The sequence below is a fragment of the Rattus norvegicus genome, chromosome 15 (genome assembly GCF_036323735.1).
Source record: "Rattus norvegicus strain BN/NHsdMcwi chromosome 15, GRCr8, whole genome shotgun sequence".
In the NCBI taxonomy this organism is placed as follows: Eukaryota; Metazoa; Chordata; class Mammalia; order Rodentia; family Muridae; genus Rattus; species Rattus norvegicus.
Genome location: NC_086033.1, coordinates 28116837 through 28133376, shown reverse-complemented (window position 1 = coordinate 28133376; position 16540 = coordinate 28116837). Strand labels below are relative to the sequence as shown.

Sequence of the window (16540 nt, the reverse complement as noted above, 5' to 3'; positions counted from 1 at the left end):
TCTCTCTCTCCTCTGTCTGTCTGTCTGCCTCAAAACCATTATTTTTTTTAAAAAATGTAATAGATTAAAAAAACAGTGAAAAGACAAAACCAAACCAAATCAAAAGCACAGAGAGAATGTGTAATCCATTATGTGTTAGGGGTCCTGCCCTGTAGTGTAGGTGGAATGCAGACTACCATGCTAATTAGGGTAATCAAGATTATAAGAGCCCTTTAATTTTTGGCCAGTGACCAATAAAGTGGTAATGCCTTAGAGTCTCTTGGTGTCAAAGGTCAGGCATACAGCATTTTTATAAAAACCATGAAAGACCAAGTTATATCAAAGTTCAGCTAGTGTCTTAGTAACTTTGTAACTTCTATTTTGACAGAACGTAGTAGGTATTTCAGGTACAACATAACATTTATTTCGACTCTGTCTTCAATTATTTTATTCATATTTAGTCACTATAAATAACATTTTGGTAAATATGTCTGGACCAAGGTCAGGGTTATAGAGATTCCCAATGTGTAGTCAAGGCAGATGCAACTGAGGAATGTGAAAACAGACATAAAATGGAGTTAGGAGACAGAGCTGCCTCACTGATGTCGTGGTCGACAGGGAAGAAAAGTGGTTTCTTTAGCACCAGGAACCAATTGCAGCAGCTTCTTCCCTTTTGCAATCAACACTTTGTTCCTATTACATGTTTATTCAGGTTTTCCCTCCCATAACTCCTGTCATGTCAGTTTTGCTTTGTTTTGGCACGTTTAAATTTATTGGCCTGTTTGTTGTTTTGATTATTATTTTGTGGGTTTTGATTTTGTTGTTTGGGGTGGGTGATATTTTTGTTTTATTTTGATTTTTGAAACTGAGAGAGGGAGAAAGAACATGAAGTTGGTAGACTGGAAAGGGGAGTTGGGAAGATGAGCATGAGTCCCCACTCTATTGCCTTTACTCACTCAACTGTCAACTGTTCTGAGTCCAGTCTGATTAAAGGTGAAGCATGATCACCAGTCCTGGCTTTTTGCAGAGACAAACCAGAAATCCTTACCCTTCCTTCCTCCTTACCCCCAAACTACTGGGAATTCACATCCGCAAAGCATCACAGAAAAATAAAATCAAAACAGATTTGTGAGACTGAACTGTCACGTTGGGTCCTGAAGAGCCAATGGCCCTGACAAAGGCTTATCCGATGACACAGCTCTGGGAATCTTGGCAGGAGTTGGAGAAGGAGAAGCATGAGAGTGAGGAGCTTCAGTATCTAGATGTTCAGTGATGCCATTCACTGTCACAGGAGCCTATAGTTGGTGTTGTTCTTCAGTTATTGTTAGAGTTTTCAGAAAAAGAAAACCCTTCTGTAAATCATCTTTCTCTCACAAAACCATGACTACATCAGCAATGGCCAAAATATTTATTGCTTCAGACACTGAAGCATGGAGACCCCCACACACAATTGACTGCAGGCTGAAAATGTATCTGGCAAAGGAATTTATGTCAAACCTCAAACTCCAAAAGCAGACGTTTGCTTGCCCACCACAGGAAGACACCGAAGTGGTTATTGTTATGTTATACTACATCAATCTGTCATAACTCTCTCTCTCAGCTCTCTTTAAATAATTTGCAGCCTTTCATTCCAGAGGAAGCTCAGGGTTCGGCCTCAAGGTACCCAGAGTTTCCAAATTCTCTGTGGTACATCCTTAAGTATGCTTTCCCTCTCCTGCTGACATCCAAGCTCAGTGTCTGCATTCTGTGAATCCTACCCAATCAGATGCAAATACTGTTTCCAATTTCTGACTCTAGTTTAAAATGTGACAAGGATAGAAGATTTTGAAGGACATGGGAAGGTCACTTACTGGTATTTTGAGATATATCTCCTATGCTTAATGCCAACTGGCTTTATTTTCCTTTGTAACTTTCCCTTTGTGATACTGAAAAATCTATTCACTGTGGATGAGAAAGAGAATTTATAGCGTTCACATTCTTAAATTAAATATCTTCCACAGTGCTTTTGTTCATGTTGTTCTCCTGAGACAGAGTTCCACTGTGTTGCTAAGGCGAGATTCCCAGTCCTAGGCTCACATTCCTCCTCACTTGGCTTCCATCTTGTCACATCAACTCTGTGACAAGAAAATATTTAAACGTATAAGACAATGAAAGTTTTTCCATTAGAAATCTGGTTGGCATTTCTACAGCACCAAATGAGTAAGCCTGGCAAAGTGTTATGCAATAAGAGGTTCTTTTTCAATTCTTTGCATTGCAGATGTCTGTACAGATGGGAGCTGATTTTATATGATAAGAGTTTTACATCTACTTTATATTTTGTTCATCTATGAAATACACATGTGAAATTATTTCTTTAATGAAGGTTATGCATTTTCATTATATGAGGAAATTGAATTCTTCATTCCCCACTGATGTCTTCTGTCTATTGTAGACATGACTGCATCCTTGTGAAAACCTCCTGCTTTGCGTACTTGAATTTGTTGGAGGTAGATGAGGATATGAGAGGCAAAACAAGAGGAAGTGGTCATGTGAATCACCACTACTCTGGTCATCAGAGGAAATTAAGGTAAAAGAAAGCTCTATGTGATTCCTATCCGGGAGCCAAAGTCATTGCCTCCTGACACTGCACTGTAATACCACACATTCAGAACATTGTTGACAAGAGTGCAGGGAGACAGGGACTCTGTAATTTATAGTTGCCACAAACCAATCACACAGAGAACTATTTATACAACTACGCAGCAAAGTGGTTCATCTAAACTAGCTAAGGGAATGGATGGAAGACGCCAGCTGCTCTTGAGGGAGACTGGAGAAAGCAAGCCATGACTCCAGCTTGGTCTGTCTCTGGACCAATGGTCTAATCCTCACACTCACTGAGTGACCTCTTCACCTGCTCCTGCACATGACAACTCCTGTGCATCTCTGCCAGGCTCAGCCCGTAGCAAGGCTTTGCTGGAGCCTCAGCTGCAGGTTTGGGTCTGGGCTGCAGGTGTGTGGAGAGCACTGTGCCCTTGCTGCACAGAAGTAGGTGGCTGAGTCTCCAGGCTGAGAGTCTTCGATGTGCAAGGAGAGCTGTTTCTCACTTTTCCTGAAGAAGACTGTGAATCGTCCATCTTTCTTTTTATTGGACACTGATCGTATGGCTATCAGGAGTACAGGGCCTTCCCCAGGGAACTGCTGATACCATGGGAAGTAGTCAAAAGCACTGTCCTCATAACTGCAGCTCAGAAATGTGGGTCCTCCTTCCCAGACTGTCAGAGATATGGGACTTTGTTTGACCTGCTGCTGGTCACGTCTCTCCTGCTGGCCACTCACCCCTGTGTAGAGAAATAACAACTGTTGTTAGCTTCGCAGGAATTACTTCCTGCTTATGATATCATGACTTCCTGGTGGCTCAATTCTCTTGTGCCTCCACATTAATCCATTAATCCACATTATCTTTGGGTTTCTCCTCTATGACTCACCAGCCAGGTGAAGGCCTAGGAGTAAAAACGATGCTGTCAGGATCTTGTCCATTCCTCCTAGACTGAAGCATGTGGGGAACTCAGGTGGCCTTTTATCTCCCCACAGAACAGACTCCAACTTCACAGGCACCTCAGTCCTTTCAGCAGGCTCCACCCTTCACAAACACTTTTTCTGAAGCTCTTTCTGACATAAGAAGTACTTCCCATTTTGCTCAAGAGATACCTGCATATGCACATTTATTTTAGCACTAAAACCATTGCCAAAATGGAGGTGCAACTCATGCACCACCTGTCTACTGATGAATGGAGAAAATCTTGTACCTAAAACAGCAGAGTGATATTCATCTATGAGGAAATAGCAACTCACAACATCTGTAGGAACATGGATGGTATTGAAGGACGTGATATTATAAGTAAAGCAGACATGTAGGGACACACATCACATAAGTATTCTTCTTTATGAAAGCACACACACACTCACAAATAAATAAAGATGGGGGAAAGTAAAGATGACCTAAAACTGTAAGTTAGACAAATGCGTAAGGGGAGGGGGACAGGGGCAGAGAAAACAAGAGGACAATGGAGAGTGAAGGCAAGATGAATATGAAAAACCTCACCACATATGTGTATATTAATATTTCACAAGTCAGTAATTTGTACAATTAATGTGTGCTGATAGCTTTGATGATGTGATGAAAGAAAGGATAAATTTAAAGGTTCTCAATCCTAGAAGCATAGACACACACACATGGGCTAAGGGGAATGCTCCTACAAGACACCACAGGCTAGCAAATAAAAAAGCCAGCGCAAAGAATGGGCTGCCTCTTTTGGTGTGTGAATTAGCTTTTTTTTTCTACTGCCAAGATAAATATAATGACCAGAAGCAACTTGGAGAGGAAATGATTTCTGCGGTTTACATTTCAGATTATTGTGTATCCCTAAACAAGTCAAGTCAGGATTTCAGGCTGAAATCGTGTCAGGAAACATAAACAAAAAGCGCTCACTGGCTTGCTCTCCTGGCTTGCACATCTTGATTTTTATACTATCAAGGACCTCTTGCCCAAGAGTGACAGTGCTAACAGTGAGCTGGGCACTTCCGAATCAATTATTTTTATTTATTCTTCCTTCATATATAACATCCCACGTACAGTTTCCCCTCTACCCTCTCTTCTCAGACCCTCCTCCCAGTTTCTTGTTCTCCAGATTCTCTCCTCCTACATCTAACTTTGGAAAAGGCAAGCTTCCCAGGGATATCTACCAAAATGGATGTCAAACATGGATGTCAAGCTCATATCAATTGTCAATGAAGAAAATGTTCACATACATGCCTCCGAACCGTTAGTAAGTCAAATACAAGTTTTGGATTGTGGTTCCTTTTTCCTGGGTATCTACTTTGTGTCAAGTTGACAAAAAATTATCCATCACAACTTACCACTTGTCAACCTGATACATAAAAATCATTATTAAACGACAATCTTTCTTTTCTTGTTGAGCTACAAGTTCTCATTTTAGTATCACAATATAAAACAAAATATAACTTTTAAATAACCAGTCTTTTAAAATATTTTAAGTACTTTAAAGGTTCAAAACCTTTTTAATATCTAAACTTCTCTAACACTCTGTTCCTGTAAAATCCAAAACAAGTTACAAACTTCTTACTCCAAGTGGTAAGAACCAGAGTCCACTTGGAGCAGACAAAGTAAATTCCTGGTGCTAAGCCTTAGCTTCTCCCACGTTCCCTTCTGTCCTGCAGCTTCTGCTCTGCAAACGGTGTCATATGTGAGACTCTTACACTTTGATTGCTATGTTGTTTTTACAGTTGAAGCCCTGATCTCCCCAGACCACAGTTTCTGTGTGTGGAACCTTAGGAGAGAATTCCAAGAAGATTTGCTTCAGTTAATCCCATGTTCATTACAACTGACTCTTCAGGCCTACCTCATCAGAACAAATTGTCCCCAAAAAGCAGAGGATTCATTTGCACAGATTTTAATTCAAATCATCTAATCAACTGTCCTGGTAGGGTTTTTCTTCTCTTTTAAATCTTCTAAGCCAGGCCTACACTGTCTGTACATCTCACATGATTCTTATGTCCTAACACCCCAGCAGTAGAGCTCATTACATTCTGAGCACTTATGGCCTTTCTCTTCCAAAATTCCAAAAGACTCCCACAATCTTCCCAAAAGGCAGCATGGTCAGGTTCGACATAGCAACACCCTCATGCTCCTGGGATTAATTTCTGTATTAATTACTTCCTGCTATGATGAAACTCTGACCCAAAACAACAAAGGGTTATTCCGTTTTACCAGTTCTACATTACAGTCCTGCACCGAGGGTAGTTAGGACAGGATCCAAAGCAGAGAAAATGGAGCCACACAGCACAGTGACACCTGAACAGTCCTTATAGTGACACATGGCTGCTTGGTAAAAAAGTCCTGTAACATGCACAGCAGGGAGACGTTGGCCAAAGCTGCTCCATATCAATGGTGAGGGTCTCTGATACTGCCAGAGAGGATGGGTGATTTCAACTATCTCTAAGATTCTCATTGAATATTTATTTTAAGACTGTGACTGAATACAGAGACTTGAAAACTGAAAAAGTCAAAGAAGGATGAGGAAGAAGTGCTATCATTCGCTGAGTGCCTAACTTCCAACTCTCTGGGTTGTGTTTCCGTGTCTTTCCATGACAGGCACAGTTCTAGTCTTTGAACTAGCCTCAGCACTCAGGAACAGAAAACTGAAGACGACCACAGATACCTATGTGTCTAGAGAAGATGATGAAGGAAAGAGTGTGGATATCGCCTCCCCATCCAGTCAGAGAAGATCTTGATGGAGAAGATTGAACTGGCTTCAAATGAAACACAGATTTCCCAGTGGAAAGCACTGGGTTATATCAGTGTGGCTTGAGAAGGACCACATGTGGGTGACAACCTTAGAGATGGACAATAGAGAAGTTAATGTGCCCTTGTCCTTGAAGGATAACGTGCATCTTCCTAGTGTTCACTTGCAAATTCCTGTTTGTTGACAAGAAGGGCCCAGGATTAACAGATATACTATAGGTAAATGACTGGATAGATCCATGGATTTGATCTCTAAGTAAACTTAGGCAACATAGGACATAAGGCTTTACTTATTTTAAACAATTTAAATTCCATCTTACTGAGCGGTGCAGAAGAGCCAGAGCCCTCCGCTGCTCTGAAGCAGCACTGCCCCCCTGTGGCCACATAGGGAAGTCTTCCCTCAGCAGATTTTTGAGCTTAAGGTTCAGGCCTTGAGGAAATTCATGGACACTCTGGGGGACAATATTTCTGACCTATGTTGAGGTCAACCACAGGATGGCTTTCTTTCCTTCCCTTCCAGACATTTCTCCAAGTCCCCATCTTCCTATCTTGCCTAAAACTACTTCCTTCTGGAAAACAAGAAGCCACTCATAAGAAATGAGGAAATGAAAATGCACATTACTTATATTAAACCATCATAAAATAAGTAAATGGCTGAATTTGACATGAGTTATGTTTTATTTACCCCGAATACAAACTACTTGTACAAATTATTATTAAACCATAAACATAACTTTTCCACTAATTTTATGTTTCTCTTAGTATTGGGAATTACATATAATCACATCAACCCCTCCTTCCCTTTCCTCTTCCCCAAACTGGCCATCTATTTCTCCTTGCTCTTCAAATCTATGTCCTCTGTTTTCATTAAATATTGTTACATATGTATGTGCATACACATTTATTCATGCATACAGAAATACAATTTCTTCAGTCTCTATGTTAATTGTGTGTATGTCTTCAGTACTGACCAATCAGTATTGGATAACCAATTGGTGTGCTCCTCTCAGGGAAAGACCATTTCCCCATCATCGGCATTCTTGGTTTCCAGTAGTTCATTGTCTAGAATGGAGACTGTGTGTGCTTTCCCTGTCCACTTTAGCTGCTGTGTTTCAGCTCCTGTTGAGGCAGTTATGTTGGTGAGATCTCATCTGTGCAGCTTCCAACATTCCCAGGAGACACAGTTAGTTACACAGCATCACCTGACCCTCTGGCTTCCACCATCTTTCCTGCTGACTTCTCCAGGGTTTCTTGAGTCTCAGCAGGAACAGGGGTTGTACTGTAGACACACCCACCATCACTAGGATCCACAGCTCCTCACTTTGAATTGCTGTGGTTTTCTGTAATGGCCTCCATCACCTACTAAAGTCATGGAGACCCCACAACCTCCGCTGTACTAAACCAGACAATCCATAGCTGAATTCTAAGTATTTGTCCTTATCCCATGCATGCGCATTAAGAGAGTCATTATATTGTTCATTATAGAATGAGTCAGTCATTCTCTTTTATCAAGTTGTAAAAGCTTTGAAAACATTCTATTTAAAGTTATTTAAACTATGTGTAATAGTGTTATATATACTGTTTAATAATAATACATGGTTGAGTTCTTTTTTCATATTTTATAGTTATTTTCTTGAAGATCTTCAGATGTCTGTCTAGAAAATCTCAAAGCAGTGACAAGTAAAGTTAAATGAATGAAAAGATAACTCAAAAGAATGAACTGGAAGATTCAATAGCTTCAATATACCCTAAAGTTTTCTGTAAATTTAATAAAATTACACTATAATGCTAAGGAGCATTTTTTGATGTATTGGAGACCAGCCCACTGTGGGTGCCACCATTTTGTGGGAAAGTGACCAGGTCTATGTAAGGAAGCTAATGAAGAATGAGTCTGTGAGTGAGTTAGCAACAGACTTTCTCCACGGTTTCTATTTGAATCTCCTGTTTGAGTTCCTGCCTTGATTACCACCAACGATGAACTATGACCTGGAAGCAAAAGCACAATACATTCTTTCACCCTCTAGGTTGCATTTTTTCATAGCAGCGATAAGAATGCTGGAGCATCCACCTTTCTGTGCCTCCTATAGCTTACATGGCTTGATCTTCTGGCTGTTGCTGCAGTTTGATTTCTCTTCACTAACCCTGACCCCATCCACAGCAGTACTACCTGGATGCCTGCCTTTGATTTCCACTCCGTTTCTCCTTACAATTTCTTGCCCTTTCACCACTGATTAGAAACAGAGAAATAGCTGTTTCACAGATGGTTGTCATTGCAGCATCCAGGAGCCCTGTAAACACTCCCATGACCTCTGAGAAGATGGGTGCTCTGCAGAACAATGGAGCAGCTTTCCCTCACCTCTTCATTTCCTGAGCCAGATCCTTAGGTGCCCTGAATGCTGACAGCCAGACTCACAGCAAACCTGGGTGCACAGAAGCCCCAGCAGAGAGCACAGCAGCTGTCTTTGCAGTGTGGCTTAAATGATCACATTGATTCAAACCTCCTGTCAGCCTCTCTATTAGTTCTAGAATGGACATCTATGCCTCAGAACAAAGCATGTATTGAACAATAAAGATAAAAACCAAAGTCCTTAACCTCATAGGCCAAAGCTTACATGAAGTTAAAATTCTACAAATATAAATAAAAAAATGATATTAACCCTGGCAGACATTCTGTGGTGGCTTCCTGATGTCTTGTGACTGGTTAGGCACTCACCCACCCAGCTGAAGTTTTGTGTACAGGCTGCAGGTGTGTGGGGAGCACTGTGGATTCATAGCACAGAAATAAGTGCCCGAGTCTGTGGTCTGGGAGGAAGAAATGTGCAAAGAGCTGCTTTGTTCCTTAACCACTGTCGTGGATGTCAGTCTTCCACTCTGCTTTGTCCCAGAAGGATTGTTCAACAGGCTGACCAGGCTTCCCCCAGGACGTTGGAAAAACCACTGCAGCTCAGTTGCTGTGGTGGAAAATTTGCACTGCAGCTCTGCGTTCTCTCCCTCCTGCAGAACCAAGGACACAGGACTCTGCTGCACTTGCTGCCCTTTCACCCCTGATTAGAAACAGAGAAAGAGACACTGATGACTGTCATTGCAGTGCCCACAGAGCCTTGAACATGTCCTCTGAGAAGGTGGGAGCTCTGCAGGACTCCTAAGCTTCACCCCCACCCCTCCATGTGCTGAGCCAGATCCTCTCAGGTGCCCTGAATGCTGACAGCCAGACTCACAGCAAACCTGGGTGCACAGAAGCCCCAGCAGAGAGCGCAGCAGCCTCTTCATGGTGCTTGTGTGGCTGCTGGAAACAGAAGCAAGTAACCAACCCCTGGGCTGTGGTGACAGTGGGGATGGTGAAGTGACCCCTCCTCCTGAGACTAATCAGCTCCACCCAGGAACCCTAAGAGGCCATACCCTGTGTTGTTTCCTCCCTGACTTCAGAGTCTGAAGCTCCTCACAAGCCAGACCTGCCTAGAATCTGGGTGGAGAACAGTGAGGGAAGGGTACATTTTGAGATGACCCTGGGGTTCTATGTACTTAGGAAACCAGGAGCAGGGGAGGACCGGGCACATCAAAGAGAACATGCTTCAGCCGCACAGTAGCCTGGAAACTCAGAGAAACAACAACCAGGGAACAGGTGCGTGCTCTCCCGAAAGACCATGAACTGCTGCCTGAAAGATGGGTCAGCAGATAATGGTGCCTGCTGTCCTGGTAGGACCTTAGTTCCCTTCCTAACATCTGCACCAGGTGCCTCACAGCTGCCTGTAACTCCAGCTCCAGGGATTCTGATGCTCTCATCTGTCTTCCTCAGAACCTCTGCATGGGTTGACATTGGCATAGACTCACTAACAAACCTTACAAAAACCAGTCTTCACTGTGAAATAATTTAAATGAAATCACTGCAGTAGGGAGAGAGAGAGAGAGAGAGAGAGAGAGAGAGAGAGAGAGAGAGAGAGAGAGAGAGAGAGAGGAAGAAAGAAAGGAAGGAAGAAAGGAAGAAAAAAAGAGAAAATAGAGATATAGCATAAGTGTAATGGTTTCCTAGCTTTGGAATGCATTTTAAAATGTGGGACACTCCTGTAATAGTCAAGATGTGTTCTAAATGCTGCAGAAAATGGTGACTGTGTACGAAGGAAGAACACTGGGGAAACTAATGCAGGAGTGTGCAGTCTAGAGTGACAGGGGCAGGGTGGGGCAGCAGCCCTGGTGTGCTGGTGCACATGGTGACTGCAGGAAACCATGGGCTTGCATTCATAACAACACAGGAGTGCATTTTAAAGTTTCACCATAATGAAGATTACTTAAGAAATGAAACTAGTAAGAACACACATACACACACACACACACACACACACACACACACACACACAATCTCCTCAAAACTAGCTCACAGTAAACATTATGACATCTAAGCCTGTAGTTGTCTCATACAGTATTAAAACAATTAATTACCTCTAGTTTGATCAGAATTCATTAATGTAATTTTGTACAATTTTTACTCTTCGGTGAAAATGTTCCTCAAGAATCAGATATCTTTTTCTAACAAAACACAAGTAAATGGCAGCTCAGATTTATCCCATAGGAATGAAGCACTTCCCAAGATTGCACTTTCTCTGCTTGTTGCTTTCAGGGACCATGCCAACCCCCCTGAAAGTGCCTGAGGCTGGGACCCTGGTCTCCTACTCCGCAAGGCTCAGGTTGTGTCCACCTCAGCACTTGTGACTCAGGGCAGAGGAGCACCCAGCTCCCTTGGTCCCATTCTCAGGGGATCCTCATTTGGTGAGATGTTCACCCTTCCTGCACTGAACCTGAAAGCTCCCCACGCCTGAGACAAACAGAATTCCTGTGTGAGCTTCAGGTGACCCAGATGAGAGTGTCACACATGCAGGGAAGGACCCTGAGGGACAAGGGATGAGCAGCTGCTGAACATTCACGGGTGCAGCCATCATGGTGGGGCGCCCCTGGGCTCTGCCCCCTCCTACAGCGTCAGTGCTGTGTGGGGAACTCAGCCACAGGAGGGTCTCTGTTCAGACTAAAGCCACACACTGTTCTTTCTGTGAAGAACACCTACTGAGGCAGTGACACTCACAGGGTTCTCTGAGCTTTCGTGTACACAACAAGGTCAACAAGGTGAGCAGACAGCAGCTCACTCCTTCCCAGGAAGCAAATAAAGTTTGATGAGGTAGACAGAGGTTGCTCTGAGCTGAAGGAGCTTTAGAAACCTTCATCCTAATAACACTGAAGAAACAACTAAGAAGAGACATTTTCTTTTCCTTGGCCTGCCTCTACCCTCTGTGTAAGGTAGAGCAAATGTTCTGTCGGAACATTTACTGAAAGTGGAAGAGGTTTTAAAAAATAATTATTCAGTAATTTCATACACGAACATAATACACTCATGACCACCACCTCCCAACACCTCCTACAACTCGTTCCAGAACCCACTATTATCCCATTCACCCTCCCAAAGCCAGGAAACTAAAATGGGGTAGTAAGACAAGAATGAGTTGGTAAGAAAATAGGGTAGTAAGCACAGGTAGTATAAAGCTAAATATGCTATGGGGAGAGGTGAGTTAAGATGAGAGGGGATGGCAGGGCAGGGCAGAGATGGGAGGTTTCCTTGAGTTGACTGTAATCTATGGCAAAACCGTTCATTTTGCAGAGAGGAGTGTCCTCAAGAGGCTCAACTGAGAACTGAGAAGTTCCCAACTGCTGTGGACTTTCCTCTGTTCCTGCTGCCTTCCCAGGGTGAATAAGGAGGATTGGTAATCATCCACATGGAAAGGGTAATGTGTGTCTAACTGTAAGGCTTATAGGTTTTAAAAAGAAGAATATAAAGTTATGAAATGAAATGGGAGAAAAATATTATACAGTGATAAAATCACAGCTTCTTTACTCATTTCAAACAAAAGCCAGGAACACAGAATTCAGAAACTGAGGAGTTACTAGATTTCTAGAATATGTCATCAAAATGCGGAGAAAGATGTGTGATTTATGCAGCTAAGAATATTGCACATGTGTTTCCATATGAATAAGTGAATTTAGAAGTATATATTCAAATAAACATTGTGAAAGTACATTTAAAATAACAAGTCCAGCACAGACAATCTTCAGTTTGGTGAACTCTAAGTCCCATCAACAAATGGTAAAGTGATGAGAGCCTTAGTTACCTGTGTAGTGCCTTCCTTTCTTATGAATTCAACATAACTTAGGATTGCCACCTGCCATACTGTAAGTCCTGCCTACAGGAGGAAACTATGCAGAGCATGGACACCAGTGGGCAGTGGTTATGAGAATCGACTTCCTGTTCCAGTACCACAATTCTCAGTCTAGCAAGGGTTAATCTCCCTCTCCCTCCCCCTCTTCTTCTCCTGCCTGCCTCCCCCAGTGTGTGTGTGTGTGTGCGCGCGCGCGCGCGTGTGTGCGTGATCAATCAAAATGAGGGCATTGAGAACCTTAACAGGTCCATTCTGTGAGGCAATTTTTGCAAAGGCAGCTCACTAAGGACAAATCCTCCTTAGACAGGTCAGAGAGCACAAAGTGTCGAAGCAGTGAACAGTGAGAGCAGAAAAGCATATTAGAAGCAGTTAGGGAGGGGGGAGAGATACAGGTTCCAACACCAGACACTGTCTGGAAATAAACCACTTTGATTTGAGTTAAGGAACCAGGAAGCAAATACTCATAATGTAAACCAGCATTGGCTAAAAGCTGAGAAATGATGTTGGCAGCATCTACAATGGAGAGACTGTGGACTCAGCCATGCAACCGAGCCAGATCCAAAATATGTTTATGGCCACTTCCTCATCACCTGGTGGGTGAAATTGTAATTGAGGGGCATTTGGTGAAGAACAGTCTTCAAAATGTTGTACTTTTTAAACACAGTTTAAAACTCAAGACTATGCCATGTGACCCCACCACTGGCACTTCTTATACCTGGAGTCTATCTGGATAAGGGACTCTGGAGCACAACTGGGACTGGACATCTCATAGCCATTCACTCTGCATTCGGGTCAGTTGTCATCGCTGTAGTGGCCTCATCTGCTTCAAAACGAAAGTTCCTTGATGAGGGCTGAAAACTACATTTGTCTCTGTGTGTAATTATAAATAATTTGAATACAGTTAGGAGCTACACTGATTTAGGAAAGCGGCTGGAGTGGGTTCTCCTTTAGTGTCTATGACATTCTCAGCCATGGGGAGTTTACTAGGTTTAGAGTTTTAGGCTGAAGTTCCCTCCTACTGAACGTGCCTTAAGTTCAGTAAGGCATATGTTAGCTTCTCCCAATGTGGAAGTGCTGCTATTACACCCTGTGGATATCCTGACACGTTGGTCATTGTTTTCTTTCAGAGACTTTACATTTTGGTATGATTATTCATTGCTTTTCTCCAGTGGAGTCTTACAGAGCACCTCTGCACACTATGAGAACTCACCTCAGGGAGGAGTCTTCAGGGCAGTTCTAGTTATATATTCCTCCAAGCCCTATGTCTGAAGTACATGGTGCCCTAAACAAAATGGTCTTACCTTCATGTTCTATGAGGCAATCAATGGCAGTGGTAGTAACCAATTTTATTTGGAAGAAACTCTAGAAATCCCCTGACCAACAACTTTAAAGGAGGGTTCCCTTGCCTGACACTGGGATTTTTTATTAGATTTAGCACTCATTCCAGTCTTGACAAGCTCTCACCTGAGAGACTCTGTTCTATGCTGGGCCATTAGTAAGAGTTTTTGGAGTAGAAACACAATTTGACATTCCATTTTTCTACATAAACTGTAAGATAACATTCACTTCTTTATGTACAGAAAACTGAGTCTTTCTTAACACACATTACAGTTTGTTTTTTTTATTTTTTAAATTTCAGGTCTTTCTTTCTTTAGAAAGAGATAAACATGAATACCAGAGCATTTGAGTTTAAACTAATATTTTGTTTAGAGAATTGAGAAGATTCAAAACCTTTCTCTCCTTTCCCATATTATCAAAGAACCCAAATCCCAGGTGAGTGGCTACACCACATTATCAGGATTTAGTCAAAGTGCAATGGAGGAAGAGAGTGGTCATTAATAGGGAGAGTTTTCTTGATACACAAGCTCCCTCCTTCACAAGATGTAGAACTGGGAAGGGAGGGAACGAGCTCCCTCTCCGGGCATCATCTTGAAAGCTCCACCAGCTGTATTTCATGAGCACATTCACTAAGTGAAGACTGTCACGGAGTATGGTGGTTTGAATGAGAATGGCCCCAATAGGCTCAAATATCTGAATGTTTTGTTCTTAGATGGTAGATTGTTTAGGAAGGATCATGAGGTGAGATCATGTCAGGAGAAACATGTCATTGGTGGTGATCTTAGAAATCTCAAAGCCAAAACCAGACCCAGTTCTCCCTCTCTCTGCCCCTTGCTTGTTATAAGATGTAAGCCCTTAGCTACTGCTCCAGGGCCATGCCTGCCTGCCTGCCTGCCTGACTGCTACACTCCCCATCATAATGGTCACCCTCTGATACTGTGATTAAACCCTCAATTAAATGCCCTTTTTGTAAATTGTCTTGATTGTGGTGTCTCTTCACAACAAAAGACAAGAACTGAGATGGGAATAAGGAGGGAATCTTTGAAAGATGTACCTAGGCGAGGAAAAATGTACATAACGTATGGAGTGAGACTGAAGCAGATTTTGAATGCTAGAGTCTATGTTCTTCATTTGTCATAAATTCGCGGGGTAATAACAGACGATTGTTAGAAAACTTAAATCACTCAATTTTGTAAGACAGCCAGGTAGAGCTAAGTTCCATGGTAGGGTTTCCCTGGAGGTATTTTCTGGGAGAGGTCTGGCGCTATTTCTGGGGATCAAAACCTGGGTTCTTACTAGCACTGACATCCATCCTATCTTGTCAAAATAACCACAAATACCTACATTTCTAGGAATTTGACCTGTGATTTGTAGGTATTTTCAGACAGCTAGGAAAACAATCACTTAGCCAAAGCACATAGCCTCCCTCCCCCGGCCTTCCCTCTCCTCAGCCCTCCTGCACCCTGGGTTCATGTGCAGCTTCCCCTGCCGTCTCCCTCACTGTGTCTCCACAGCACAGTAGTACAGGGCAGAGTCTGACAGCTGTGCTGAGGGCTTCTGCAGACGGAAGGAGCGGCTGCTCTTATGGAGAGCGGCGTGGAACCCTTCGTGCTCGGTCCTCTTGTTGTCTGTAGAGCTCCTCAGGAGTAGCTCAGGAGCTTTATTGAGATATTGCACATACCAGAACAGGGAAATATCTGAATAAGCAGTCTGAAAGGTACAGTTCAGCATCACAGGCGACCCCTCTGTGAGAGTGACCAGGCCTTCTGTCTGGGTCACTGAGTCTCCATTGCTCCTTCCTGAAAATAAATAATAAAAATGAATAAATAAGTACATAAATGCATAAATACAGAGGAATTACTTTTTTATTTGAGAAGCAACACTAAAGACTTCTAGAGTTGTAAGAAAAGGACATCATTAACCCTTAGAGTTAAACATAACTTACTGAGCATTAGGAGGAGCACGAGAACAGAGCAGGTGTCAGGAAGCATGTTCATAGAAGAAATGACACTTGGTCCTTGAGTGCACCAAGGTCACAGGGCAAGTCCTCTGCAGAATCTCCTCAAACTCCTCACTCAGAGACAAGGACCTCTGTCTGCACAGTGAGTCTGTCCTTTTAAACAACCATGTGAATGAGATGTTAACCACATCTGAAGCGGCAGCGCCCTCTGCTGATTTCCCTTCAACCTGTGCCACAGAGATCAGGAGAGCACATTGTAAAGAAACTTGGAAGCTCCACAAAGGAGGCAGGTCTCCAGTCCCCAGTGGATGCCTGAAATCACTAGTGCTACTGAACTATTTGTATCCTACGGTATTTAGTGTGGTGAGCATATATAAAAGAATATACACATTCAAATACACCTCTGATAAAATTTATCTACCTTTTCTCATTTTATTCGTTCTTAGAGAATGTTATGCAATGAAGCTTGATTGTATTTATCTGTTCTTTCCAGTCTAACCCAGTTCTGTGTCCCCACCCCCTTTCTTTTTTTAAATTTTATATTTCTTGAATATTTTATTATTTACATTTCAAATGTTATCCCCCTTTCCCCTTCTCCATACTTCCCCCTGGCCCCGCTTCTGTGAAGATGCTCCCACGCTTCCAGGACTAGACTGAGGCTAGTATACACAGGCAGTAAGCTCCAGAGACTACAATTACATCTGGCGAATAAGAGATACTTTTATAAACATGACTTCATAATAGAAGTCCTGAAGAGACTAG

General features: G+C 42.6%; 1 pseudogene and 2 gene segments (V, D, J or C); all 3 read right to left on the bottom strand.

Moving 5' to 3' along the window:
- Positions 1–2910: 2910 nt before the first annotated feature.
- LOC108348207 (T cell receptor alpha variable 23/delta variable 6-like) lies at positions 2911–3495 on the bottom strand. The segment is given in 2 exon segments: positions 2911–3296; positions 3444–3495. Coding segments are annotated over 2 exon segments (438 nt in total).
- Positions 3496–7937: 4442 nt separating this feature from the next.
- On the bottom strand, positions 7938–9550 carry LOC134478845 (T cell receptor alpha variable 22-like). The segment is given in 2 exon segments: positions 7938–9324; positions 9499–9550. Coding segments are annotated over 2 exon segments (387 nt in total).
- A 5508-nt stretch (positions 9551–15058) lies between these two features.
- Positions 15059–15815, bottom strand: Travl1 (T cell receptor alpha variable like 1; annotated as a pseudogene). Its single transcript, XR_010058260.1, has 2 exons — positions 15764–15815; positions 15059–15617 (listed from the first exon to the last, which is right to left on the bottom strand). The product of XR_010058260.1 is annotated as a T cell receptor alpha variable like 1 (transcript).
- Positions 15816–16540: the final 725 nt, after the last annotated feature.